At 64.5% G+C, this 25,096-nt stretch overlaps 1 protein-coding gene across 2 annotated transcripts; it reads left to right on the top strand.

Moving 5' to 3' along the window:
* Positions 1–4,263: 4,263 nt before the first annotated feature.
* ARRB1 (arrestin beta 1) lies at positions 4,264–23,214 on the top strand. Of its 2 annotated transcripts, XM_030042849.2 has the most exons (16): positions 4,266–4,613; positions 12,639–12,669; positions 13,744–13,804; positions 14,701–14,745; positions 15,439–15,635; positions 16,546–16,605; positions 16,726–16,793; positions 17,442–17,577; positions 17,665–17,749; positions 17,840–17,912; positions 18,410–18,547; positions 18,766–18,849; positions 19,277–19,300; positions 20,352–20,422; positions 20,734–20,785; positions 21,612–23,214. In XM_030042849.2, exons 1-16 carry the CDS (start codon positions 4,594–4,596, stop codon positions 21,721–21,723), a joined length of 1,257 nt encoding a protein of 418 aa, XP_029898709.1. In that variant the 5' UTR covers positions 4,266–4,593; the 3' UTR covers positions 21,724–23,214. The 2 variants fall into 2 exon arrangements, with proteins under 2 accessions (XP_029898711.1, XP_029898709.1); XM_030042851.2 differs by lacking the exon at positions 20,734–20,785 and having other exon boundaries at positions 4,264–4,613.
* The last annotated feature ends 1,882 nt before the right edge of the window (positions 23,215–25,096 follow it).

The raw sequence follows: 25,096 nt of genomic DNA, 5'->3' as shown, positions 1-25,096 counted from the left end.
TGCTCCTGGCCACAGTTAAACCCGGCAGCAGAGCCGAGAGCTAGTCCTGGGGTTAAATCCTTTAATGCTGAGCAAGTCCCGGAGCAGGGCTTGGGGTGTGTCGGGGGACACCAGCAGCATTTGGGGTCCCCAGCCGGGAGCAGCCCCCTCCTCCCTCTGACACCGATGGCTCCGTGCCCTCGGTGACGTCCCTTCTCCATCCTGGGTGCACTTGGGGTGCCACGGCCACCCATCTTGCCCCTCACCCCGGCCTTGGGGCTGTCCCCCCGCGTGTCTCAGCCATCGCTTTCTGTCTGTCCTTCCAACCCTGGCTGCCTGTCCAGTTGTCACCACCCCATCCCCGCTGCCTGGGGGGGGGGCCTCAGGAGGGTGTTGGGGTGGGCGGCTGTGCCCCACGCAGCATCGTCCCCACGGGGTGCAGGTATCCCCTGGGTGGGGTGCAGGTGTCCTGGAGATTTGGGTCACCCTCAGCCTGTCCGTGTCCCCCCCCAAGCACCCACCCTGGGAGCGGGGGACCTTCTCTCCCTTCTCCCTGTGTCAGGGCTCCGGGGGTCACATCCTGCCCCCGGACCCTGCCCGTGCTGTCCCTTGCACCCTGCAGATGACCCGGGGCAGCCCCAGCCCCCCCCCCAAAGTGTCTCTGTCCCTACACCCTGGCACGGTGGGTCCCCGTGGGTCTGCCCATGGGGGGGTTGTGTGTGTGTGTGGGGGGGGTCAGGGCTGTGCCCAGCCGTGGGGCTCAGTCCTCGGTCCCCTCCTCCTGCCCCACAGAGACCGGGGGAGCGGGATTTGGACTGTGCGCCGTGGGGACGCAACTGGGAGCCCCTCTTGGTCACAGGTAGGGGGGTCTGGGGGGGCACCCGGGTCCTGGTGCTGCCTTGGGGGCGGTCGGTGGGTGCTGAGCGGGGCTCAGCGCTCCAGCAACAGCCTTGCCCTGAGGTGCTGCGCACCCATGGGACCCACTGGATTGCACCCCCCAGCACCCCACCGCCAGGCCCCCGTGCCCACCCCGGTCTCCCCCGAGGTGCAGGCAGGGCGGGGGGTGTTGGCTGGGGTGTTGGGGGGGCCCGGCCCGACCCCTGGGGTGCTGCAGGCAGGGCCCCCCCCCTGCTGCCCGCCCCGCAGGCCTCGGGGGTGCGAAGCCGCAGGCGGGAAGGGCCACGGCACACCGGGGGTGGGGGGTCCTGCCTGTCCCTGCCCGCTCCTGCCCATCCCTGCCCGTCCCTGCCCGCTTCTGCCTGCTCCTGCCCGTCCTTGCCTGCTCCTGCCCGTCCCTACCCTACCCGCTCCTGCCCGTCCCTGCCTCCTCCTCCTCCTCCTGCCTGTCCCTGCCCGTCCCTGCCCATCCTTGCCTCCTCCTGCCCGTCCCTACCCCTACCCGCTCCTGCCCGTCCCTGCCTCCTCCTGCCTGTCCCTGCCCGTCCCTGCCCGCTCCTGCCCGTCCCTGCCTCCTCCTGCCTGTCCCTGCCCGCTCCTGCCCGTCCCTGCCTCCTCCTGCCTGTCCCTGCCCGCTCCTGCCCGTCCCTGCCTACTCCTCCTCCTCCTCCTCCTGCCTGTCCCTGCCCACTCCTGCCCGTCCCTACCTGCTCCTGCCGGCTCCTGCCCGTCCCTACCTGCTCCTGCCTGCTCCTGCCCGTCGCTACCCCTTCCCGCTCCTGCCCGTCCCTGCCTCCTCCTGCCTGCTCCTGCCTGTCCCTGCCCGTCCCTGCCTCCTCCTGCCTGCTCCTGCCTGTCCCTGCCCGCCCCTGCCCGTCCCTGTCTCCTCCTGCCCGCTCCTGCCCGTCCCTGTCCCTACCCCTGCCCGCCCCTGCCCGCCCCTCCAAGGCCCAGGCCCCGCCCCCACGCTGGGTGGGTGGTGGGTGGGTTCGGGCGCGCCCGTGGGAATGAACGGGGTCCCATTCCCACGGCGGCTCTGATTGGTTGCTCTGTTGCAGGAGGCGGGCGAGTGGGGGGAGGCAGCCAATCAGAAAGGGAGAGGAGGGCCTGCCGGCAGGCAGGGCTGAACTTCATTGGTGGAGGGGAGGGAAATGGGGGTGTGCCCTGTCCCCGCCCGGCACCGGGGGGGCAGCGGGCGAGGGCCGGGCAGGGGAGGACGTCCCCGTGTCCCCGTCCGTGTCCCCGTGTCCCCGTGGCTGTCCCCCCGTGTGTGTCCCGTGTTCCCATGTCCCCACGTTCCCATGTCCCCATGTATGGTCCCGCATTTGTCCCATGTTCCCATGTCCCCATATATGTTCCCACGTCCCCGTGTCCCCATGTCCCATCTATGTCCCCCCATGTGTGTCCCATGTCCCCATGTATGGCCCCGCATACGTCCCATGTTCCCATGTCCCCATGTATGTCCCCATGTATGTCCCCATGTCCCCATCTATGTTCCCATGTCCCCATGTCCCCACGTCTTCATGTCCCCATGTCCCTACATTCCCATGTCCCTGTCTATGTCCCCATGTCCCCATGTATGTCCCCATCTATGTTGCCATGTCCCCATGTCCCCATGTCCCCATCTATGTCCCCATGTCCCCACGTATGTGCCCGTGTCCCCATGTCCCTCCATTCCCATGTCCCCATGTCCCCATGTATGTCCCCATGTCCCCATCTTTGTCCCCATGTTCCCATGTTGCTATGTCCCCATGTATGTCCCCATGTCCCCATGTCCCTACATTCCCATGTCCCCGTCTATGTCCCCATGTCCCCACGTATGTCGCCATCCATGTCCCCATGTCCCTGTGTCCCCATGTCCCCATGAATGTCCCCGTGTCCCCATGTCCCCGTGTCCCCATCTATGTCCCCGTGTCCGCACGTATGTCCCCATGTATGTCGCCGTGTCCCCACGTATGTCCCCTGTCCCCAGCGGGAGAAGGCAGGTCCTGCTGCCAGCGGGGGTGACCGTCCCCAGTGTCCCCAGGGCGCCCGCTGGCCGCCCACCCGGGGCTTGGTGACCCCGTGGGAGTCCTCGCCCGGGTCCCCCCCCCGCAACGGGAGGGGGAGCGGACGTGGGGGTGGGCACACCTGGGTGTTCGTGTGGGTGTGTGTGGGTGTGTGCACGTGGGGGGGGGTGTGCACTGGGGATGTGTGTGTGCACAGGGGGGTGTGTGTGCACATGGGTGGGTGTGTGCACATGAGTGGGGTGTGTGCACATGGGTGGGTGTGTGTGTGCACATGGGGGTGTGTGCACATGGGTGTGTGTGCACATGGGGGTGTGTGTGCACATGGGTGGGTGTGTGTGTGCACATGGGTGTGTGTGCACATGGGGGTGTGTGTGCACATGGGTGGGTGTGTGCACATGGGTGGGTGTGTGTGTGCACATGGGGGTGTGTGCACATGGGTGTGTGTGCACATGGGGGTGTGTGTGCACATGGGTGGGTGTGTGTGTGCACATGGGGGTGTGTGCACATGGGTGTGTGTGCACATGGGTGGGTGTGTGCACATGGGTGGGTGTGTGTGTGCACATGGGGGTGTGTGCACATGGGTGTGTGTGCACATGGGTGGGTGTGTGCACATGGGTGGGTGTGTGTGTGCACATGGGGGTGTGTGCACATGGGTGTGTGTGCACATGGGTGGGTGTGTGCACATGGGTGGGTGGGTGTGTGCACATGGGGGTGTGTGCACATGGGGGTGTGTGTGCACATGGGTGGGTGTGTGCACATGGGTGGGTGTGTGTGTGCACATGGGGGTGTGTGCACATGGGGGTGTGTGTGCACATGGGTGGGTGTGTGCACATGGGTGGGTGTGTGCACATGGGGGTGTGTGTGCACATGGGTGGGTGTGTGTGTGCACATGGGGGTGTGTGCACACGGGGTGTGCGCGCACATGGTGCGTGTGTGCGCGCACACGGAGGCGCACACGCACAAAGGGGCAGGGGGGCCCGCGCGCGCGCGCGGGTGCGTGCAAGCACCTCCCCCCGTGTGTGTGCACACACCGGCGCGGGGGGGGGGGCGGGGCGCGTGCACAGGTGCACCTGCGCGCGTGTGTGCGCGTGCGGGGGGGGGGGGGCAGCGCACACCTCCCTCCCTCTGCGCGTGCACACACCGGGGTGCGCGTGGGCGTGCGGCGCGCGTGTGCGCGCACCTGTGCGTGATCGCGCGCGCGCGCCCCGGTGCAGGCGGGGCAGCCCCTCCCTCCGCCTTGTGCCTGTGCGGGCACGGGGGGGCGCACCTCCCCCTCTGTACCCGCGCGCGCACATCTCACCCCCCGCCCCCCCCCCCCCGTGTCCGTGTCCGTGTGTCCGCGTGTCCCCGCCTTCCCCGCGCGTGTGGCCCCGCGCGTGCCGCCGCCCCCCGCCCCGGGGGCCGCGCCGCTCGGGGGCGGGCGGAGGCGGCGGCAGCGCCCGCACCGGAGCCGGGCCGAGCCCAGCCGAACCCAGCCGAAAACAGCCGAACCCAGCCGAGCGGAGCCGAGCCCAGCCGAACCGAGCCCAGCCGAGCGCAGCCGAGGGGAGCCGAGCGTATCCGCGCCCCCCCGCCCCGGGGCCGTACCGGGCCGTACCGGGCCCAGCGCCCGCCCCGCCGCCGCCTCTCCCCTCCACCAACCAGCCAGTAATTTTCCAAGCCCGGTCGGCGTTTCCCGGTTGTAGCCGCCCGGAGGATCGGCGGGGCCATGGGAGACAAAGGCACCCGGTGAGTGGGGCCGGGGCGGGGAGGGGGGGGGGCACCCCGGGGTGAGCAGCCCCGGGCATGGCGGGGGACGGGGAAGGAGGGGACGGGGGATCCCGGAACGCCGTCCGCCTCAGCGCTGCCTGCTCGCCGCCTGCCTCTGCCGAGCCCTCCGGGACTGCCCGCCCCAGCTGCGGGCAACATCTGGCCGCCGCTGGCCGGGGCTGACGGAGGGTCCCCTGGGTCCCCACCGGGGTCCCCCGGCTGCTGGGGTGCGAGGTGGGAGACAGCGGCTGCATCCCGGCCGAGGGCTTGAGGCCGGCGGGGGGGGGGGACACACACACACGACACGGGGGACGGGACCCGGGGGCTTGGGGAGAGGGTCCTGCAGCCCTGCCCGCACCCCTGCCCCGCCGTGGGTCCGAGGTGGGTGCTCGGAGGCGTTATCGCTCTCTTCCCATCTTGATTTGGAGCCCGGATGGTTTTTTTGAGGGTGGGGGGGTCACCCCAGCTCTTCCCACTCGTGATTCAGGTGGGAGCCTGGAGTGACCCCCAGGAGCCAGCCCCTGGTGTGCTCCCCCCCCCCTCCCTCCCCAGCATTTTTGGGAGCACATGCCAGGCCTGGAGGCGCGGGGACCACGACGGCATGCCATGCCTTGGTCCCATGGGAGCCACCACGATGGCTAGCCAGCCTTTGGGGACCCCCGTGCCGATGGGGACCCTCCGGCCGCCCTGCGTTTCCCAGGGCCCCGGGCGCGGAGCACGGCAAAGATGGTTGCGGCGAACGCAGGGACCCGTGGAGGTGCCCACCCCGGGATTTCGGGACCTCGGGGGAGAGCCCGGTGACCCCCCCACCAGCCCATGCATGGAGGGTCTGGGGAGGGTCTGGGGGTGTCTCCCATGACACCCCCTCCCCAGCTGGCCCTGGCTGTCGTGGTGGGGTGGCCAAGGGGTTAATGCTCCAGCTTGGTGCCATCCGTCACCCTGATCCCTTTCTGACAGCTCTCTGTCCCCTGGGCCTCCCCGTCATTAATTATTCAGGGCCAGGTACTTAGGGGTGCTCCTGCTCACCCCCAACCCTGGCGGGCAGTCAGGGGGGTGGCATTGCCCTCCCCTCGGTCCCCCCCGCCGTGGCACCTGGGCGTCAGGACCAGGGGGCTTCGGTGCAGCCGATGCCACCGCCGTGCCCTACGGCAGGAGGGAAGGACGAGGGGGTCCGGCCCTGCTTTGGCAGAACCTTCCAGAAACGCTGCAGCGTTTCAGGGTGGCAGGATAGGATTTGGGGGCTCCCGCTGACCCCCCAGCATTGGGGGGGTCTTCGCTGCCGGACGGGCTGCTTGGGTGCTGCTGCCCCAGCCGTGGCCGACAGCATCTGCATCCCCCCGGCTCAGCGTCCCTAATTCTTGAGAACCGGCACGTTGCACCCCTGGAGCAGGCGAGCAGCCCCCCAGAGTTGGGGGGCTGGGGGGAGAGCCCCCCCTTCGCAGCAGCAAAGCTGGGGAATCCCTGGGTTGCAGCCGATTCGGCCCCGAGAGATTTTTGGGTGCCCGGGGGAGCTCGGGCAAGCGGCATTCCCATAGGCTGGCAGCAACCGCGGGCAGGCGTGCAGGCAGGAGAGGCATGAGCTGATCCCTGCCCACGCAGCGCGTACGGAGGGAGCTGGGGGGGGTGTGGGGGGGCGGAATTAGGCTGACAAATCTCCCCCCCACTCCCCATCTTCCTTTCGGCTCCGTTTCAGAGCTCCGACCCCAAATCCACTCGGATTCATCCCAAAGCCACCAGAGAGGGGTCGGGGGGTTCGGCCTTGGGAGCTGATTTACCATCAGATACCCCAAAAGCATCATTTCTGTTGATTCCTCCGGTGCCAGCATGGGGCCACCCCAGTTTTCTTGGGGGTCACATCTCCACATCTGCCACCGACCGGCCTTGGTGCCACAAGGTTTGGGGTCACCCTGCTCCCGGTGTGGCCCTGGGTGCTCCACGCAGGGTGAAGATCACATCCAGGGTGCAGGCGAACCCCCAGCGCGGGGTGCAGGAGCCGTCCCCGGGTTTGGTGGGGTGCTCGGGGGCTCGGCCGTTGCGGCTCCGTGCGTCATCGTGCCGCCGTTCCCAGCCTCCTGCCAAGCCCCCTTCAAAGCCCCGCGGTGGGAAGAGCCGGAGGAAGTGGCTTGGTGGAGTAAACAGGCGAGTTTGTGGCTGCTGGCACCGCCGCGGACCGGGCCAGCCCCGGCCGCCACCGAACACATCGCCTAATTATTTGCAGCTTCTCCAAAAAACACACATCACCCCCCCCAGCTCTTCCCACCCAGCACCCAGCCGGGCTGGCCGCAGCCCCACAGGCACCCGCTGGCCTCCGTGGGCCAGTGGGATGCTCGGCCAGTGGCCCGTGGTTTGAGCTGCGGCTGAGGGTGGTTTCCCAGCGGTCAGTGGAGACAAAGCTGGAGCTGGAGCTGGGGAAGCACCGTGGTGGTCCTGGCGTGGCAGAGCCCACTTTGGTTGGCACCGGGCATCCCTTCGCACCCATCCCCCTGGCCCCACGGTCCCATCCTGCCCCTCTGCAGCATCAAACCACTCTGGGACCAACCAGTCCCCTGGGGTGCTTTGCAGTCCCGGCATCCTGTGCATCCCTCTGGATGAAGCCGTAGGATCCGGGAGTGGGACAGGGATCTCCGTTAGGAAGAGAAGGAGCCCTGGAAGGTGGCCCGGGAGGGGAGACTCCTGCTTCCTGGCTGTTGTTTGGAGAACAAACTCTGGTAATAACAGCAGGATCCAGACACATCCCGGATCCCACAGCCAAGGCGTTTCCTTGCCAAGGAAGCCGGCGGAGCTCCAACCCCGCCGGGGGATGCTGCCACCGAGCCTGGCAGGGGATGCAACGGGGATGCAGTGGGGATGCAACGGGGATGCGGGATGCAGCCTTCGGCCCGTGGGATGCTCTGGCTTTGGGATCGGCTGGTACGGCGCTCCGGGCTCATCCCGGCATGGCTGGCACAGAGCCACCGGCCGCCGCTGCGGGGTTATGCCAGTGTGTGTGATGTGGTTGCTGGCGGCTCCGTTATCCCCGGAGGTCCCTTCTAACGCGGCTCTGGCTAATTAGATCTGCCCACTGGCCCCATTAGCGTGAGAGCCAGTGAGAACGCCGGCTCCTCCGCCCCAAGTTCAAAGGCAATGCCCCGAGGAATCAAATCCTCGTAAATCTTCCCAACAGAGATCAAACGGACCCCACTCAATTATCAGCCGCCAAATAAAGCGATCGTTAGCCCCCGGACGTGTGCCTAACGAGCTCATTAAGGTACCGGATCAATGGCAGGGAGAGGGCAGGCTGGGCAGGAGAGCAGGATTCGGCCTTGCGGCAGCGTGCCGGGGGGCTCGGGGGGCACCGGGGCTACCGGCCCACGGCGTGGGGCCACCGGGTGTTGGAAATCACCGACGGGCAGCGGTGGCGGCGGCTTCCTGCCTCGTGTCTCCGGCCTTTCGACACCAGGAAGGGCTGGAGGGGGAGGGAAGGCTCAGCGCTTCCTCCTTCCCTCCCTCCGGATCCGGCAGCGGGCGAGGGTCCCCCCGACGTCGAGCGGATGCTGAAACGCGAGAGGCCACCGTGTCCCCGCGTGCCACCTTCCCCGCTTGCTCCCGTGGGTGCTTTCGGACAGAGCTGGCCGTCGGGATGCGTGGCCGTGGAGGTCTTTCTGGGGGGGGCAACCCGGGCTCCTGCACCCATAGCCTGAGGTCACCCCGTATTCCTGCACCCACAGCGTGGGGCCAGACCAGGCTCGTGCACCCACGGCATGGGGCCGTGCATAGCTTTTGCACCCATAGCATGGGGCTGCGCGGTGCTCCGGCACCCATCGCATGGGGCTGTGCAGGTCTCGGGCTCTGTGGGGCTCCTGCACCCATAACGTGGGGCTGGACAGGACTTCTGCACCCACAGCGTGGGGCCACCGCAGGCTCCTGCACCCACGGCACGGGGCCGTGCATAGCTTTTGCACCCATAGCATGGGGTTGTGCAGGTCACGGGCTCTGTGGGGCTCCTGCACCCATAATGTGGGGCTGGACAGGACTCCTGCACCCATAGCACAAGGCCACTGCAGGCTTCTGCACCCACAGCGTGGGGCCAGCCCAGGCTCGTGCACCCACGGCATGGGGCCGTGCATAGCTTTTGCACCCATAGCATGGGGCTGCGCGGTGCTCCGGCACCCATCGCATGGGGCTGTGCAGGTCTCGGGCTCTGTGGGGCTCCTGCACCCATAACGTGGGGCTGGACAGGACTTCTGCACCCACGGCGTGGGGCCACCGCAGGCTCCTGCACCCACAGCGTGGGGCTGCGTGGGGTCCCTGCCCCCGGCGTGCGGCCGGCATGGGTGGACGCCGGCGGTGCCGGGGAGGAGCGGTGAGTAATTGTTTCCTGCTCGGCACTTCTGCAGCACCCGCCATCGATCTCGCCTTCGCCGGGGTTCATTAGCAGCTTCGTTTGTGTAACGAGGGATGGGCAGGAGGCATCGCCGCTCCCTCCCTGGCCCCCCTCCAGCGTCCCTGGGGGGGTCCTGGCAGTGGGATCGGCTGAGCCTCCATCCTTTGGCCGCGTTTCTCCGGGCTTCCCGGCACGGCTTGGGGTTAGGATCTGGCACGCCGAAACCTCCCTGCGCTGACCCTGGTGTGAGCCGTCTCTGGGGTCTCCTCTGGGTGCTGGTCCCTGGGTGGGGGGGATGTGGGGCGACGGGCTGGCAGAGGATGCTCCCCACCCTGCTTTTATGTAACACCTCATTAATTACCCAGAAAAATCCCCCAGTTAATTGCTCCGGGCTCTCAGGAGGATGGCATCGCCCCCTCCGTCCCCAGCTCTTGAGACTGGGTGCTCTGATCCCCCCATGGCCTTAAAACCCAATTAATTAATTAATTGTGGGGAAGGGGAAATGCTGAGTAACAGCGCTGCCGCCCTTTCCTGATGAGCCCAGGCCCTTTATTCCCCCCCATTTATTTAATTGCAGCAGCGCTCCCATTAACGCTGACTTTGCTCGCACCAGCGCAGGATCCGGCCCTCGCCCTGCACGCTGGGGACCGCGGTGCCGGCAAACCCTCATGCCGAGCATCCCGCCCGTGGAAAAGCTCTCCCATCTCGGCTGGGAAAACTCAACCCCCCCCCACCGCCGCCATCCCGAGGAGAGGCCACCCGGGAAGGGCCGGCGGGATGTTCCCGACGTTCCCTGTGGTTTTGGGACAGCCTGCGGGTTGTCCTGAGTGTTTATGTGCCTGGGAGAGGATTTATCAACAGCCCTTGTCATCTCCTGGGGCTCATCTGGGGTCAAGGGAATAAGTGTGGGGATGCGGGCTGGCCCCCCCCCGCCTCTCCCAGCCCCCCCAGCCAACCCCCCAGTCCTTGTGTGATAGCCGGACCTCTGGAGTGGGTGATCCCGGGATTTGCCGGAGCACCCAGCCCAGCCCGCTGCCCTCCTCCTCCTCTTGCCTGGGCTTCCCTGGCATGGGAGCTGCTGCCGGAGGAGGCGGCAGGGCTGGAAGCAGATGAAGGAAGGGCCCTTTCCCAGCAGAACCAGGCATTTTTGCTCAGAGGGAATGTTGAATTTCAGTAATCCCCCTTTTTCCCCCCTTTTCCCAGTTGCTGTGTCTCCAGCAGAGGAAATCTCCTCCGCGCTGAGCCCCTTCCCTGTCAGGGCTGGGGAGAGCGGCTCCGGTCCCGGGAATCCCAGCCACCTCCTGGAATCTCCCTAGGATTTCAGGGATGGTGGAAATTTGCTCCCTGAAGGAGCAACACCTCTTCCCCATGCCTGCGTGGCGGGGCCGCATCCTGCTCCCCGGCCAGGGACTTGGCAGTGATGCCTGCTGGGTGACATGGCATGACGGGAGCAGCGGGATGAATGTCCCCGGTAGCCCAGGGCTGTGCCGTGCTGTGCCGAACGCCGGCGCTGTGCTGGACCACTGAGGCTGGTGCTGGGGCTTGCTGGCACTCGGGAGCGCTCCCGGCACTGCTGTCCCTCCTGCATGGACCGACACGTGGGCACGGGGGCGAGGGTCTCCCCAGCACGTGGGCACAGGGGTGAGTGTCGTTGTGGCACGTGGGCATGGCTGAGGGTCACCCCAGCACCCAGGCTTGGAGATGTCGGTCACCCTGGCACGTAGGCATGAGGATGAGGATGCCCCTGGCATGGGGACAAGGTGTCCGACACCCCGGCACAGGCAGCAGGACCCTGGATGCTCCTGTCGAGGCTGTGCTCGGCGCAGGGACCGAGCCACCGGCACTTGGCCGTGCCAGGACCCTCCCCGGCGTGTGCCCACAAGTCCCCCGGTGCGGTGCCCGTGGCAGCCCGGCGCATCCCACCCCATCACCAGGATTATGGCTCGGGCACCGTGTATTGGACCTGACCCGAACCGGCACCGCTCTGTTTTAATTCCCTGCTTGTGCCGAGCAAACCCACCGGCTGCCGCTTTGCCTGCCTGCCCCTCTGCGGGGTGCAGGCAAACGCAGGCAGCGGGATGCCGGCAGCTCTCCTTGGCCGTGGGGTGAGGATCCATCCCGGCAGCGCCTGGAGGAGCCCCTGGTATTTCGGCAGAGCCGAGCAGCCGCCCTGGGAATTGTTTTTTCCCAGCCCAAACCGCCGTCACTAATCTTCCCGGATGGTTTTAATGGAATTTAAAGGCGAGGAGGGATTATCCGAGGAGAACCCATTATGGGTGGCTTCGTGCCAGGGCAGGCTCTGAACAGGCTCTGAAATCGGGCAGTGCCGGGCAAGCGAGCCCTGCCTGCCCCTGCCTGCTCCCTGCCTGCAGCAGGCAGACTGGGGATGCTCTGGCTTCCCCGGCGCTTGCAACGCCGCGGTGGCGTGTCGGACCCACGTCCTTCCCCCACAGCTCCGTGGGGTCTTGCAGAGGGATTTGGGGGGGCAAAGGGGATGCCTGGGGGCTGTTCCTACGGTGCAGGGCGGCCCTTGGGATGGAGGATGGATGAAAAGCCCCAGGGACAGGAGCACCCCCCATCTCTCCTCGCCTCTCCGGTGGCTTTGGGATCCATCCGTGTGCTCCACGTCCCGTGGGGCAGAGGTGACGGTGGGGACCGTCACCCCACAGCCAGAGCGGGTGCAAATGTGCTGGGTGGGGGGGTTTCATCCATCGGGGTGGCCCCATCCTGGGTGATGTGTCCCCGTGGTCCCATGCTGCTTCCAGCTCCCCGGGCGCCTGCACGGCTCGTCCCCATCCCCAGGGAGCTGCCGTGCCGCGATGCAGCCTCACCCCAACCCCCTTTTTAATATCCGTGTGTGCGGCGCAAACCTTATTTTTAATTTACTTTCAGGTAATTAGAAACAAATTAAAGCCATAAAGAGCGAGGAAGGTGCTGGAAGGCAGCTGGGTGCTGGGATGCAGCTCTGCAGCCTGCGGGCTTTGGGCTGCTGCCCATCATGGTGGTATCTGGGCGCCTTCCCCGTGCGATAACGCTGTGCTGGCTTCCCGACACCTCTGTTTTCCAGAGCAGGGCGCTGGCAGCGGCTGCTCCTGCTCGTTCATCAGGATGCCAAGGGTCGGCCAGATCCTGGCACCCAACGGGGTTGCAGGGGGCTGTGCCGCTTGCCGGGGGCTGCCCCTCTGCCGTGCTGTTCCCCAGCTTGCAGAAAGCCTGGCTTCACACAGCAGGGCCTTTGTGCAGCACCTTGCACGGCACCTTGCACGGCAGGGTCTTTGCAGGGCACCTTGCATCTTACCTGACTCGTGCCTTTGCGTGGCACCTTGCTCTGCACCTCGCATTGCTCCTCTCCCAGCCCCTCGCCCAGCGGCAGAGCCGTGCAGCCCCTGGGCGTCCCGTCCCGCTCCCCAGTGCCGTATGGGGGCCAGGAGCAGGCTGTCTGTGCTCCCGTATGGTATATAGGGTCAGGTGCCCTCACTCTGTGCCCGGAGCCGGGCATCGTGGGTCCCGTACCCTATGGGGTCAGGTACCATCGCCTGCCCCGTGCTGCCCTGGCGTGATGGAAACGCATCCCGCAGCACCCATGGGTGCCCCCTGCCCCAGCCGCTAACCCCTCCACCTTCCCTTTGCTCTTTTTGCAGGGTGTTTAAGAAAGCCAGTCCCAACGGGAAGGTAAGTGGGAGGCCGGTGGCTCCCTGGGGAGATGGGGGGGAAGCGGGGGGAGCCGGTGCTTCCTGGGGTGACCCCCCCCCCCAAATCCTGCAAGCACAGCCAGGAGCGGGGGACAGGCACGTACCCAAAGGTGCCCTGCAAGCTGCCTGCTGCCTGAGCATCCTGCCACGCCAGCAGGAGGGGAAACTGAGGCACGGCGGGGTTAAGGGGGGGGGGCTTGCCCAAGGTCAGGGGGTTCAGTCGGTGATGGAGCTGCCTGCAGCCCCCCCATGGGGTTGAGCGGATGGGTGCCGGGGTGCAGGCAGCCCTGCCCGTGGGGTTTTTAGGCAGCTCCAGCGTGGGTCTGGCAGTGTAACCCCCTGCCTGGCAGCTGCCTGCTCCTGCCTGCCCTGCGCTGGAGGGAAAGGCTTATTTATTCAATCACCTAATGGGATGAGGCCGGGGTCGGGAACTCACCAGCTCCAGCCGGGATCCGGCTGGGATTGCCGGGGCTGTGCGGTGAGAGGCAAATCCGATTTGGTGCCAGGGATGCTGAGCCGGTGAGCCGGGGACTGTCCGAGCCGGCGGCAGCGTGCGCTGGCACCGGGGCTCGCTCCCGGCTTGGAGTTGGTGGTCCTCTCCATCACACCCGGCATCTCCCGGCGTTCCCGGGGGAGGATGCTCCTGCTGACCCTTGAGTGACTGATGCGTCTGTGCCCTGTGCCTCAGTTTCCCCATCAGGAGAAAGTCGGGAGGGTGATGCCGTGGGGCTCAGCCCATGGGGTGCCAGCTGAGGCTTGACCTTAACCCAAATGTCCCCAAATGCCAAGTGTCTCCAGATGCCACCAGGTCTGGGGACATCGGGGGGGTCCAGGCTTTGCCTGAGACCGGGGCTGGGACCGGGGGGGCTGGCTTTTGGGTGCTGCAGGGATGGGGTGCCACGTGGGGACCATGGGGCTGATGGACCCCAGCGGGTGGTGACCAGACAGGGGGACCCCAGGACACCCCCCGGAGCTCTGCCAGCACGGATCCGGCCACGGGAGCCCGGGGGGCGGCTCTGGGCATCCCTGACCCCCCCCCCATCCCTTCCCGCAGCTCACCGTCTACCTGGGAAAGAGGGATTTTGTGGATCACATCGACGTGGTGGATCCCGTGGGTATGTGGGGCCGGGGAGGTGGGGGGGGGAACTCAGTTTGGGTGGGGGGATGTGCCGGGGTGGGCTGGGCTTGCTTGAGCCTCTGTGAGTGGGAAGAAGGGTTTTTGGGGAGCAGGGACTCCCCCCCGGGAGATGCCCTGGGGACGTCCCCATCCACTGGCAGCGGCTGCATCCCTAAGGGACAGCCGCTGGAGAAGCACCCGCGCCAGAGGAGTCAGAAAACAGCCGGTTTTGAATAATATTCCTGTTTTATTACTCATTTAAGACGCCTGCAGCTTCCGTGGATTAATTACCTCGGGAGGCAGAGCCCGAATCCCCCCTATCTCTCATCCTGCAGAGAGAAGGCTTTAAATAGATATATAAATTAAAAAAAATACATAAATATTGAGATGTATCTGTCTCCGGTGGCAGGCGCATGGCTGGTTGCACATGAGGAGCTGGGCACCGCGGGGCTCCCGGGGTCCCTGGCGCGGCCCCCCCCCGTGTCTGTCTTTGTCCCCTGGGTGCAGCGGGTGCAGCCTGTCCCCCTCCTGCCACCGTGTCCCCCACCCAGCCCTGGCTGGTGGCTCTGAGGTGATGCCTCTCTGTATAAAGGGGACCTTTTATATGTCACATGTCCCCTCCTAACCCTGCTGGCGTGTCCTTTCCTCACCCTGCCAGCGTGTCCCCTCCAACCTTGCCTGCACGTGCCCCCCCCAACCCTGCTGGCATGCCCCCCGACCCTGCTGCCACATCCCCTTAACCATCCCAGCGTGTCCCCCTGACCCAGTTGGCATGTCCCCCTGACCCTGCCAGCGTGTCCCCCCCAGTCCTGCCAGCGTGTCCCCCCCAACCCCTCCGTGTCCCCCTCCCGTCCCTGCCGGCGTGTCCCCTGACGCTGCGGTCTTCCCTTGCAGACGGAGTGGTGCTGGTGGATCCCGAGTACCTGAAGGAGAGAAAAGGTAACGGCTCCCTGCGTGGCACCACCGCAGGGGACGGCCGGTGACCCTGCGTGTTGGCATCTTTGGGCCCTTGGGTGATGTTTTCCAGCCCCCTGTCCCCACGGTGGGTGCCCTGTCCTGCAGAGGATGGGGGTCCTGTGGTGGGCACCCCAAGGCACATCTGGCTGGTGCCCAGGCTGCATCCCCGTCTCCCCACCATGGCACCTCCTGGGAGCCACCACCACTTCCCAGTGCTGGTGGGACCGGGATGAGCCATGATGCCACCACACCATGATGCCACCATGCCATGATACCATCATACCATGGTGCCCCATGCCATGATACCACCATGCCATGATACCACCACACCATCATGCCCCATGCCATGATACCACCACACCATCATGCCCCATGCCATGATACCACCATGCCATGATGCCACCACGCCATGATACCACCACACCATGTGCCCCATGCCATGATACCACTATGCCATGATACCACCATGCCATGATGCCACCACGCCATGATACCACCACACCATGTGCCCCATGCCATGATACCACCATGCCATGGTGCCACCATGCCATGATACCACCATGCCATGATGCCACCATGCCATGATGCCACCACGCCATGATGCCCCATGCCATGATACCACCACACCATGATGCCACCCTGCCACCAACCTCCACCCCTTGTCACCCTCCCCAGTCTTTGTGACGTTGACCTGCGCCTTCCGCTATGGCCGCGAGGACCTGGATGTGCTGGGGCTGACCTTCCGCAAGGACCTCTTCGTGGCCAATGCCCAAGCCTTCCCCCCGGTCCCCGAGGAGAAGAAGCCCCTGACGCGGCTGCAGGAGCGGCTGATCAAGAAGCTGGGCGAGCATGCCTACCCCTTCACCTTCGAGGTAGGGTGGCAGCGGGTGACAATGCTGCTGGGGGCTCTTCCCTTGCTGCTGGAGGGGATGGTGACCCCCCCCCCAGGGACATTGGGGTCCCTTCTGGGCCTGTAGGGTCATGGTTGGGGGTGAGATGCTGCCACCCGTGATGAAGATGCAGCTTTCGTTAGTGGATCTTAAAACTCGGGAGCAAAAAGCAGCCACCAGTGGGGAAACTGAGGCACGGGGTGAATGCTGGCACAGTGGGTCCATGCCCTGAGTGTGACCGGAGCAGTGACACCAACCTGGGGTGCTCCCCCAAAGCAAAGCAGGGCTTGGGCAGCTCCGGCAGGGAATAGTGGGGGGGGGGGGATAAACCCCCATTTTGTGCTCCTGCACCCCAAATTTCCTGGTGCAGCTTTGGCGACAGCAGCCGCCCCCATCCCCCTTGGAGCCGGGGGGGGACCCGGTGGCATTTTCCAGGCTTGAGCCCCGCGGGCTCGCAAACATCCCTGAGCCCCAGTGAAACAATCTTAATTCCTCCAAATCCTCCAGATTAACAAAAAAACCCAACCCCAAGCCCATGGATTTTCCTAACCCTTCAGGGTTTGGGTCTGGCGAGGCCGAGCCGCTGCCCAGGACGGATTCGGAGCGGGACTTGGGTTGAAATATGGCCAGAAGGAAAAGGGCACCGTGCAATTAGGAAATGCAATTAGGAAAATGAGGAAATCCTTCCTGGCTGTCCTCCCCCATGACAGGCAGGAAGGGGCAATGCTGGCAGCACCAGGAAAATCCTGGCTCCGGTGCTGGGGTGGCACCGGGAGGGGATGCGGTGCCCAGCCCCACAGCCGAGCGGGTGATGCCGTGGGTCTCCACGGCAAAAAGCCGGCTCGGGGATGGGGGTCCGAGCCCCGCTCCTAACCCCCCCTTTCCCTTCCAGATCCCCCCCAACCTGCCTTGCTCCGTCACGCTGCAGCCGGGCCCGGAGGACACGGGGAAGGTAAGGTCCACCCATCCTTGTGCCACCGGGCAGTGGTGACCGGCTGTTGGTTGGGGTCACCTTTTGGGGGGGTGCAAAGGGGTTTCTCTGTCTCCTTCTCTGCCCCCTCCTGGTCTCCAGGCCTGCGGCGTGGACTACGAGGTCAAAGCTTTCTGCGCGGAGAACCTGGAGGAGAAAATCCACAAGAGGTGAGCGGAGAGGATCCGTCTAGCCTGGGTGGGAGCAGCATCCTCAGGGTGCTGGCTGGGGCTATGACCCGGTATTGGGAAAGGGGCACCCCAGTTTGCTACCCACAGTGGGTGAGATGGGGCTGGGATGGAGGTGTCCTCCACGATGAGGCTGGAATGGAGATGTCCTCCACGATGGGGCTGGGACAGAGATATTTGCTAGGCTGGGGCTGGAGTTGGGATGATGATGTTCACCAGGATGGAGCTGAGACAGAGATGTCTTCCAGGTTGGGGCTGGGATGGAGATGCTCTCCAGGATGGGGGTGGGATGGAGATGCTGTCCGGGGTAGGGATGGGATGGAGATGCTCTCCAGGGTAGGGATGGGATGGAGATGATCTAGGGTTTGGGATGGAGACATCTAAGGCTGCGCTGCAGGCAAGACGTGGGGCCACGCAGGCAGGCTGGCACGGCCGTGGGGCTGCCCCCTTGCAGCCCAAGCGAGCTGGGCATCCAGCCGTGACCTCCCACGCCATCCTTCTCCTGACCCAGCAGACCAGAAGAAAAGAGGGATTTGACCCCAAAACGGGCCAAGAAAGAGGGCAGCCTGCGGGCAGAGGTGCCTGCAGGCAGCCAGACGCCTGGGTTCTCCTCTCGCCGTCTCCTCCCAGGAACTCGGTGCGTCTGGTGATCCGTAAGGTCCAGTATGCGCCGGAGCGACCCGGCCCCCAGCCCATGGCAGAGACCACCCGGCAGTTCCTCATGTCGGACAAACCGCTGCATCTCGAGGCGTCCCTGGACAAAGAGGTGGGCAAGGACCGGGGAGGGGACACCGGGGGGGTGACCCCGGCGAGGACGGGGACCTCACCGTCCCCCCTCCTTTGCTCCCCACAGATCTACTACCACGGAGAACCCATCAGTGTCAACGTCCATGTCACCAACAACACCAACAAAACGGTGAAGAAGATCAAAATCTCAGGTGAGGAATGGGACATTGCCCCCCCCCGGCTGCTGTCCCCATCCCTACGGGGGCCCTCCCCGACCCCCGTCTCTCCATCTCTCGCCCCAGTGCGCCAGTACGCCGACATCTGCCTCTTCAACACCGCCCAGTACAAGTGCCCGGTGGCCGTGGAGGACGCCGAGTGAGTACCGGCTGCTCAGGGACATTGCGAGGGGCCCCAGGGATCTCGGAGGAGCCTTGGAGGACTCCTGCCCCAATGCAGCACCTTCAAGCAGTGGGATGTTGTCTTTAGCAAGCGGGTCCTGGTGGGAGGAGCAGGGAGATGGAGACCCTTTTTTTGATGGCACCCTGGGGGACGTCACCCTCTGCATCCCCCCCAGCCGGAGATGAACTCCAGGCTGGGGCAGGGACAGAGATGTCTGCTGTGTTGGGTCTGGAGTTGAGATGGTGATGCTCACCAGGCTGGGGCTGGGATGGAGTTGGGATGGAGATGTTCACCAGGCTGGGGCTGGGGCTGGAGATGTCCTCTAGGTTGGGGCTAGGAAGAAGATGTCCTCCAGGCTGGTCCTGGGAAGGAGATGTTCCCCGGCCTGGGGTGGAGATGTCCAAGGTGGCCGGTGGGGTTGTTGGAGCTGGGGGGGAGCTGGAGTTCTGGCTGATGGTGGCTGTCATCCCCAGCGACATGGTGGCCCCGAGCTCGACGTTCTGCAAAGTCTACACCCTGACCCCCTTCCTCGCCAACAACCGGGAGAAGCGGGGGCTGGCGCTGGACGGCAAGCTCAAGCATGAGGACACCAACCTGGCCTCCAGCACACTGTGAGCCTCCCCCCCCAACACCCCCGTGGGGCTTCTGCTCCCTCCAGCAGCGCTGGGGGGGCTTGGGGGAGGACTGAGCCTGGGTGGGCATCCAGCTCCTGCTCCAGGGGTGATGCTCAAGGTGGAGGAGACCCGGTGGGGGGACCTTCAGGAGGATGGGGGGGGGGCTGGTCCCCATGGACATCCCCTTGCTGATGCCCACCTACCCCTTCCTCCAGGTTAAGAGATGGAGCCAACAAGGAGATCCTGGGCATTATCGTCTCCTACAAGGTGAAGGTGAAGCTGGTGGTGTCACGAGGAGGGTGAGTGTTGGGGACCACCCCCCCACCCTGCACCCCCTCTCTTCCCTTGCTCTCTCCTTCGGGCTTGGGACCGGCCTCAGCGCATTCCCCCCGGGATGCTGCGCGGTTCCTGGGGGTGGGATGGTGAAGCTGTGGCAGAGCCCAGCTCTGGGCAAGGGGGCCCTTTCTGGTGACACCAGCGTGGCCATTGCCGGGGGCGGGGGGGGTGTCATTAATCCATACAACAACCCTGCTCCCCACCTTGTCTTTGCCGCAGCCCCTTTTGCAGGATGGGGCCCTGCTTGCAGCCCTCCTGTGCCGCGGATGGGGCCCGTTGCCCCCCCTAAACCTCCTCTGGGACTCAGCAGCGTGGGGGGACACAAGGTGGGGGGGTCGTGTGTCCTTGGGGAGCGGTGACTAATGTGTTGTCTCCTTTGACCCATGCCAGCCTGCTGGGAGATCTCGCCTCCAGGTAATGCTTGCACCGCTCCCCCCGAACACCCCCGAACCGCTGCTGCAGCCCCCCGTTGCACCCCCTGGGTCCCCTCCGCTGCCACCCTGACCCCACACTTGTCTTCGGGATGCCACCGCCGTTGGGGTCACCGGCTCACCCGAAGCCAAAAGCCACGCAGCCCCCAGAGACGGGGCCGGGGTGGTGGGGCTGAGGAGTCGTGGGGCTGGGGATGTCGGCGGGGGTCGGATCCTGCATCCCCCCCACCCTGTGCCAGAGCAGCGGGGCCGGTGCGAGAAGGGACCGTGGGTGCTGGTGGGGACAGTGAGCAGAGCACGGAGGTGGCTCCTTGGGGCTGAGCATCTCCGGCCGTGGGGAGGAGAGTCTCCGGGACTTTCCCGGTCTCCATCCCCACATCGCTCCCCTCCCGTGGGGTCCCACGGCTCCCCACGCCTGCCTGTCCCCACTCGCCGTTCCCAGGGGACGCCGGGGCTGTAGCTGACACACACAACAAGCTTTTCCCCCTGCTGCAACACGCTTGCGGGTGGAAGGAGCAGAGCTCTGTCCTACCCCATCCCCGGAGGAGCTCGGGGCCGTCTTTGGGCTGTCCCACCCTGCCATCGCTGTGCCCGCTGAGCACTTGGAAACTCAGTGCACCTCCTCCATCCCTCCCGCAGCGCCGGGGTTGCCCCAGACCCCGCTGCCGTTCACATGGCGCTGCCGGCACGCAGCCTAAACCCGGGGGATTTGGATCCCCAGCTGCTGCTAAGCTGTTAAAAGGCAGATTTTTTGCTGCGCTGATCTCCCTCGTGCCCTCTGGCTGGCCCAGCTGCCGGCCCCGCAGCCGAGGTGGGGGGGTTCTGCTGATCCCAAACCACGGCGTTAAGCTTGAGCAAGAAGCGCGATAGCTGTAAAGAGGCTACGCGGAGGATAATACAGGTTTTTGCCCGGCTTTGTGGTCTCCCCAGCAGCTGAAACGCTGCTCTGTGCCCCCCCCCCCCCCCCCCAAATTTGCCCTGCTCTGCTTGCAAAGCGCAGGCAGCCCCATGCTTTACTCCGGCATCTCTTGCAGCGATGTCGCGGTGGAGCTGCCCTTCACGCTGATGCATCCCAAACCCAAGGAGGAACCAGCACACCGGGACGGTGAGTGTCTGGCCCTGGGTGTGGGGCAGCCCCACTTTGGGGTGGCGGTGGGTGGGGGGCACAGAGGGGTCAGCCCGCTCCCCTGTCCGTGCCAGCGAGGCTGCCGCAGTGCCCGATGGAGATTTTCGCCTCCCCTCGAGCCCGTGGTAACCCATTCACAGGGCAGCAAGTGCTGGGGCTAAAACCACGGGGGTGCCCCCATCGCCCCGGTGCAGCCAAACCCCGGGGGGGTCGCACCCTCCCGGTGGGACGGCAGTGACGACCCCGGTGTCTGCGGTGACTAACCCTGTGCCATACTTCCCTCTGTTCAGTTCCAGAGAACGAAGCGCCCATAGATACAAATCTGATAGAGCTTGACACAAAGTAAGAGACAAAAAACACCCCCCCCCGGGGTCTGTGTGGGGACGCGAAGCATTTACAGAGGTTGCATGGCACCCCCCTAACCCACTAACACCTGCCGTGCCGTGCCGTGCCGTGGGATCGGCACACAATAACTAACCCCGCACGCGTAACCCATAACGCATGCCGTGCCCCTCTCTCTTCTCTCCTCCCTCACCATCTCCCTGCACGGCTTTCCAAAAAACAGGAGAAACTGCAATAAGAAAGCGCCCGCCGGGATCATGTGTTGGGGGGCCGGCGGGGGGGGGGGTGTCCCCACGGATGGGGGTGCATGCCCTGGGGCTGGTGATGCTGCGGCCGCGTTGCACCGACTGGGTTAATCCCAGTCTCTGCGTTTGTACTGGTATTAGTGGTTTGGGGAGGTTTTTGCAGCGCTCCGCCAACCCAGCCGCTCTCTGCGGGGCTGCGGTTCCCGAGGAGCGGAGCAAACGGTGCGGACAGTCCCGGTGATGCCGCGGGCTGCCGATGCGGAGCTGCACCCTCCGGCTACACATCGCTCCTGGGCTGCTCAGCTTGCTCACCGAGCAAGCACCGAGGCAGCCACCTATTTGGGGGCATTTTGGGGGCTGCAGAGGGCAAGTAATGGTAAAGCTTTGAAAAGCGAGGCTGTTTGCTGAGGGATGGGGTTTTAAGAGCCCCCTGAGCTGCTGAAATACCGCGGTGTGGATTGAGCACGCCTGCCTTCGCCGTGCGAGCCAGGACAGCCTTGCGGTGGGTGCCCCCAAATCCTGGGCTCGCCGTGCACCCCGTCCTCCCCCGGTAAAGCCCCTCTCCCTTGTGTCTCCGCTAGTGACGATGACATTGTGTTTGAAGACTTTGCCCGCCAGCGACTCAAAGGTATGAAGGACGACAAGGAGGATGAGGAGGAGCGGACAAACTCCCCGCAGCTCAACGACAGATAAGCGAGCCCCCCTCAGCTCGCCGGGCCGGCGCGCGCCAGTAACACCCGTGCATTAGGCTTCTTCTCTTTTGTATAATTATTAATTTTGTTTTCTACCTGTACCGGGAGCCTATGGATCGCCCGATGGCGACAGCAATTATAACCTTCCAGCTGTGCCGTGTTGTCACTCTTCATCCAGCTGCCAGAGCTGCTGTTTCCCTTGCAGGGCATGGCCGGAGGGGTGCTGGAGGCAAGGGGGGGGGGGGTTGTGGGGTCGCGGCACCCCTCGCCTTAGCCCCCCGCTCCCCGTCCAGCCCCCTGCCCCTTCCCTCCCTTGCACTCAGAGCCCTTTCCTATGAGCTGCCTCTTTTATGCGTTTTATATAAGTCCAGTCTCAACACCAGTTTGCTACAGGGAAGGGGGGGTGGGTTGCAGCAGAACTGGGGGGGGGTCTTTTCTAGGCAGCCTGCTCATGGGAAAGGGCACCCACACACCTCGAATGTCCCCTCCTTTGTCCCCTCCTGTCTGGCCCTGCTGCATGCGTTCCCTCCCCGGGGTGCACGAGCCTGGCTTTGACCCTTGGACCCTGCCCGAGACCCGAGCCCAGCTGCTCCCCGGCAAAGGTTCGACCCGGCACCGGGGTTTGGAGCCGGCAAGACGGGTGGGCATCGCTCCCCCTGCTCTTACCCTCAAATCCTCCTAAAGCAGCCAACCCCGGGGGTTTATTCTTCAGCTGCGTTGGTTTTTTACACCAGTACAGCCTCCCCGGAGGAAGCGAGCTCAGAGCCGTGAGTCGCCGGGTAATGCCGGGTAATGCCGGCGGACTTGGAGCTGGCAGCGGGGAAGCGCAGCCCCCGTGGGTCCGTGCCGCCGGCTGCACGATGCTTGCTCTGGAAGAGGCTGCAAACGCCTCTTCTCAGCCACAGCAGGGTCATGGCGTAACGACCTTCTTCCCAGCGGGGTTACACCGGGGATGCTTTGGCCCCCCCCCAAGCTGCAGAGCTCCCCTGGTTGATGTTTTTCCCCTGATCTGTGCCTGCATGGGGTCAAGCACCTATTTGGGAGTGGGGAGGGGAAGGGGAACACAGCGTTTGCCACCCTAACTAGTGTTTCACCAGATGCTTGTGCCTCCTGGCTTGGCGGTGCCCGTCCTGGGGCTCCCTCGCTGGGTGCCGGGGACCCATCCCACCCCACAGACCCCCACCGGGGTCTGCAGGGGTCTCGGGTCTCCCACCACCACCCGAGAGGCCGTTCTCACTATTTATTGTGCCGTTGCGGTCAGCGTTGTCATCTGAGAGCAACCCGTGGGGCTAGCTACATCCCGCCCTGTTCAGGGGGGATGCAGAGCTGAACCCCCCCCTCTTATTTTTGGGTAAAGCTGATGGGCAGCGTGGTACTTCTTTTTGTAAAGTGGTTACTTTGTACTGTTCATGGATACCTGCTTCTTTGGTTTCTCCACCATATCTGTGATGTTTCTGTGTTCTGTCAAATAAATTATTCTAGTTTATTAAACTCAGAAAAAAAAAAAAAAAGAGTCCCAGCGCCTGGACACTTCTGTTGGCTCGGGACAGGGGAGCTGGCACAGTCCTGGGGTCTTCTACAATGTGGCACCCGATCATGGTGCCGGGGGGGTACAGAAGCTCTCGCCCCCCCCTCTCTGCCCCTCTGTCCCACCCCAGCAAGTCAAATGCAAACTCACGAGAGCAGATTTCCTTGTCGCAGCATCTCACGGTCCTGCTGCTCCTGTCCTCAGCTGCACGTTTCCTCACTAGCAAATTAATTTATTCATGCATTAACATGTAAGTAAGTCTCCAGCAGCGTCCCAGCTCTAGCCCCGGCATTTCCAGCACCCCTGCGGCTGCTGCCTGCCTGCGTGTCGGTGCTGGGACACCCCTGCCCGGTCTCTGGGACTCGGTGTCTGCCTCAGCTGCCCCTCCGAAACCCCCAGATCCTCTGGTCCGGCTGGAGGAGACTTTGGCCATCATGCCCCCCTTGCTCCCCACTGTGTCCTGGCTTCCAAGCTCACACAGACACAGCAGGTAAATGCCAGCTTGGCTTCTGTCCTCGGCTCACACCAAATGTCCCCGTCTGTGTGTGCGCTCTGCAAGCTTCAGGCTGCAGCAGAAACCACAGAAATTGATGCTAAAATGCCACAAGACTCACACCAAGCTGTCTCTTATGCGGGGGGAGCATAGGAGAGCTGCCTGCCCGGGCATGATGCGCACAGCTCCCACCACCCCAGCACCCTCATCGCTCTCAGCTAACATCTGAAATCTTGGGTCATTTGGGTGAGAAATGACTAACGCAGCTTCAGCCCTCCCTGCCTGGGCTCCCTGCCAGCAGAGACAGACATCCAGGGCAAGGCATCGAACCAACACGTCGCTCTTCACGACGGGCTGTACCCTGCCCCAGAAATGCCGGCACCTCTCCATCAGCTGGGATGCCGTCCTAAAAGACCAGCGCAGATGGACACGGCCACCACGGGGGATCCTGCTCCTGTCCTGCTCGCGGCCACTTTGCCGAGCCCCCCTGTACCCCCCTGTCCCCATCGATGCCCTGATGACAGCCTTCCCCCTGCAACCCGGGGTGCAGAGACATGCAGATGTTTCAATGGGAGCCAGGGAGGAGACGAAGATTTCTGTATCCCGCAGCAGGGACTGGGCATGATTTTGGAAATGAAATGCGAGGCCACGCGGTACCTGGCGAGCACGGCGGACTAACGAGCTCCTTGTTAAACAAGCAACGTCTGGTCTGCGTCCTGCTGAGGAACTCCTCGTAGCTGATGGTTTAAGAAGTTGTGCCCTAAAGATTGGCACTGTAGGGCTCGATACATCCAGGAGCTGGTGCCCACAAGCATGAAGGAAGACCAACCAACACAGCATTCATCATAAAACCCAACCTCCTGCAGCAGCCGGACAGCTGTAAAAGCCGAGGTCTCTCCACTGCTGTGCATTTGTACCCAGGGTAGCAGAAGGGGGGAACGACTCCCAGGGATGATGCCAAGAGCTGGATACCATGCCTGTGTCATTGTCGTATGGGACAGGGCAATTTGGATGGCCCTCGGTGCAAAGGGAGGTGTCCCAGCCTCTCAAGGAGCAGAGGATGCTCCAGCTGCTGGGGGAACGGGCACACACAGGCACTGCCCTGTTAAATCCAGCCAAGGCCAGCCCGTGCCGATCTTCTCCCCACAAATACAGCCCAGCACTTTTAGAGAGCAACGCAACGCCTCGAAGCAGAAGTCCCCAGTCCTTAAAAACATCCAGTCACCCTCCAAAAGCACTGTTGGCAGCAGTGCTGCAAGCATCAGCCTCTTCTCAGCCCCTGGTGTAGCACAAAATAGTGGCATTAAGTTTCCCTCTGCTCTCACAAGCTCTGTTAGGGTGCAGGAGACTCTG

This window comes from Aquila chrysaetos, chromosome 19 (genome assembly GCF_900496995.4).
Source record: "Aquila chrysaetos chrysaetos chromosome 19, bAquChr1.4, whole genome shotgun sequence".
In the NCBI taxonomy this organism is placed as follows: domain Eukaryota; kingdom Metazoa; phylum Chordata; class Aves; order Accipitriformes; family Accipitridae; genus Aquila; species Aquila chrysaetos.
The sequence above is the reverse complement of the archived record's forward strand: the minus strand, read 5'-3'. Positions and strand labels throughout refer to the sequence as shown.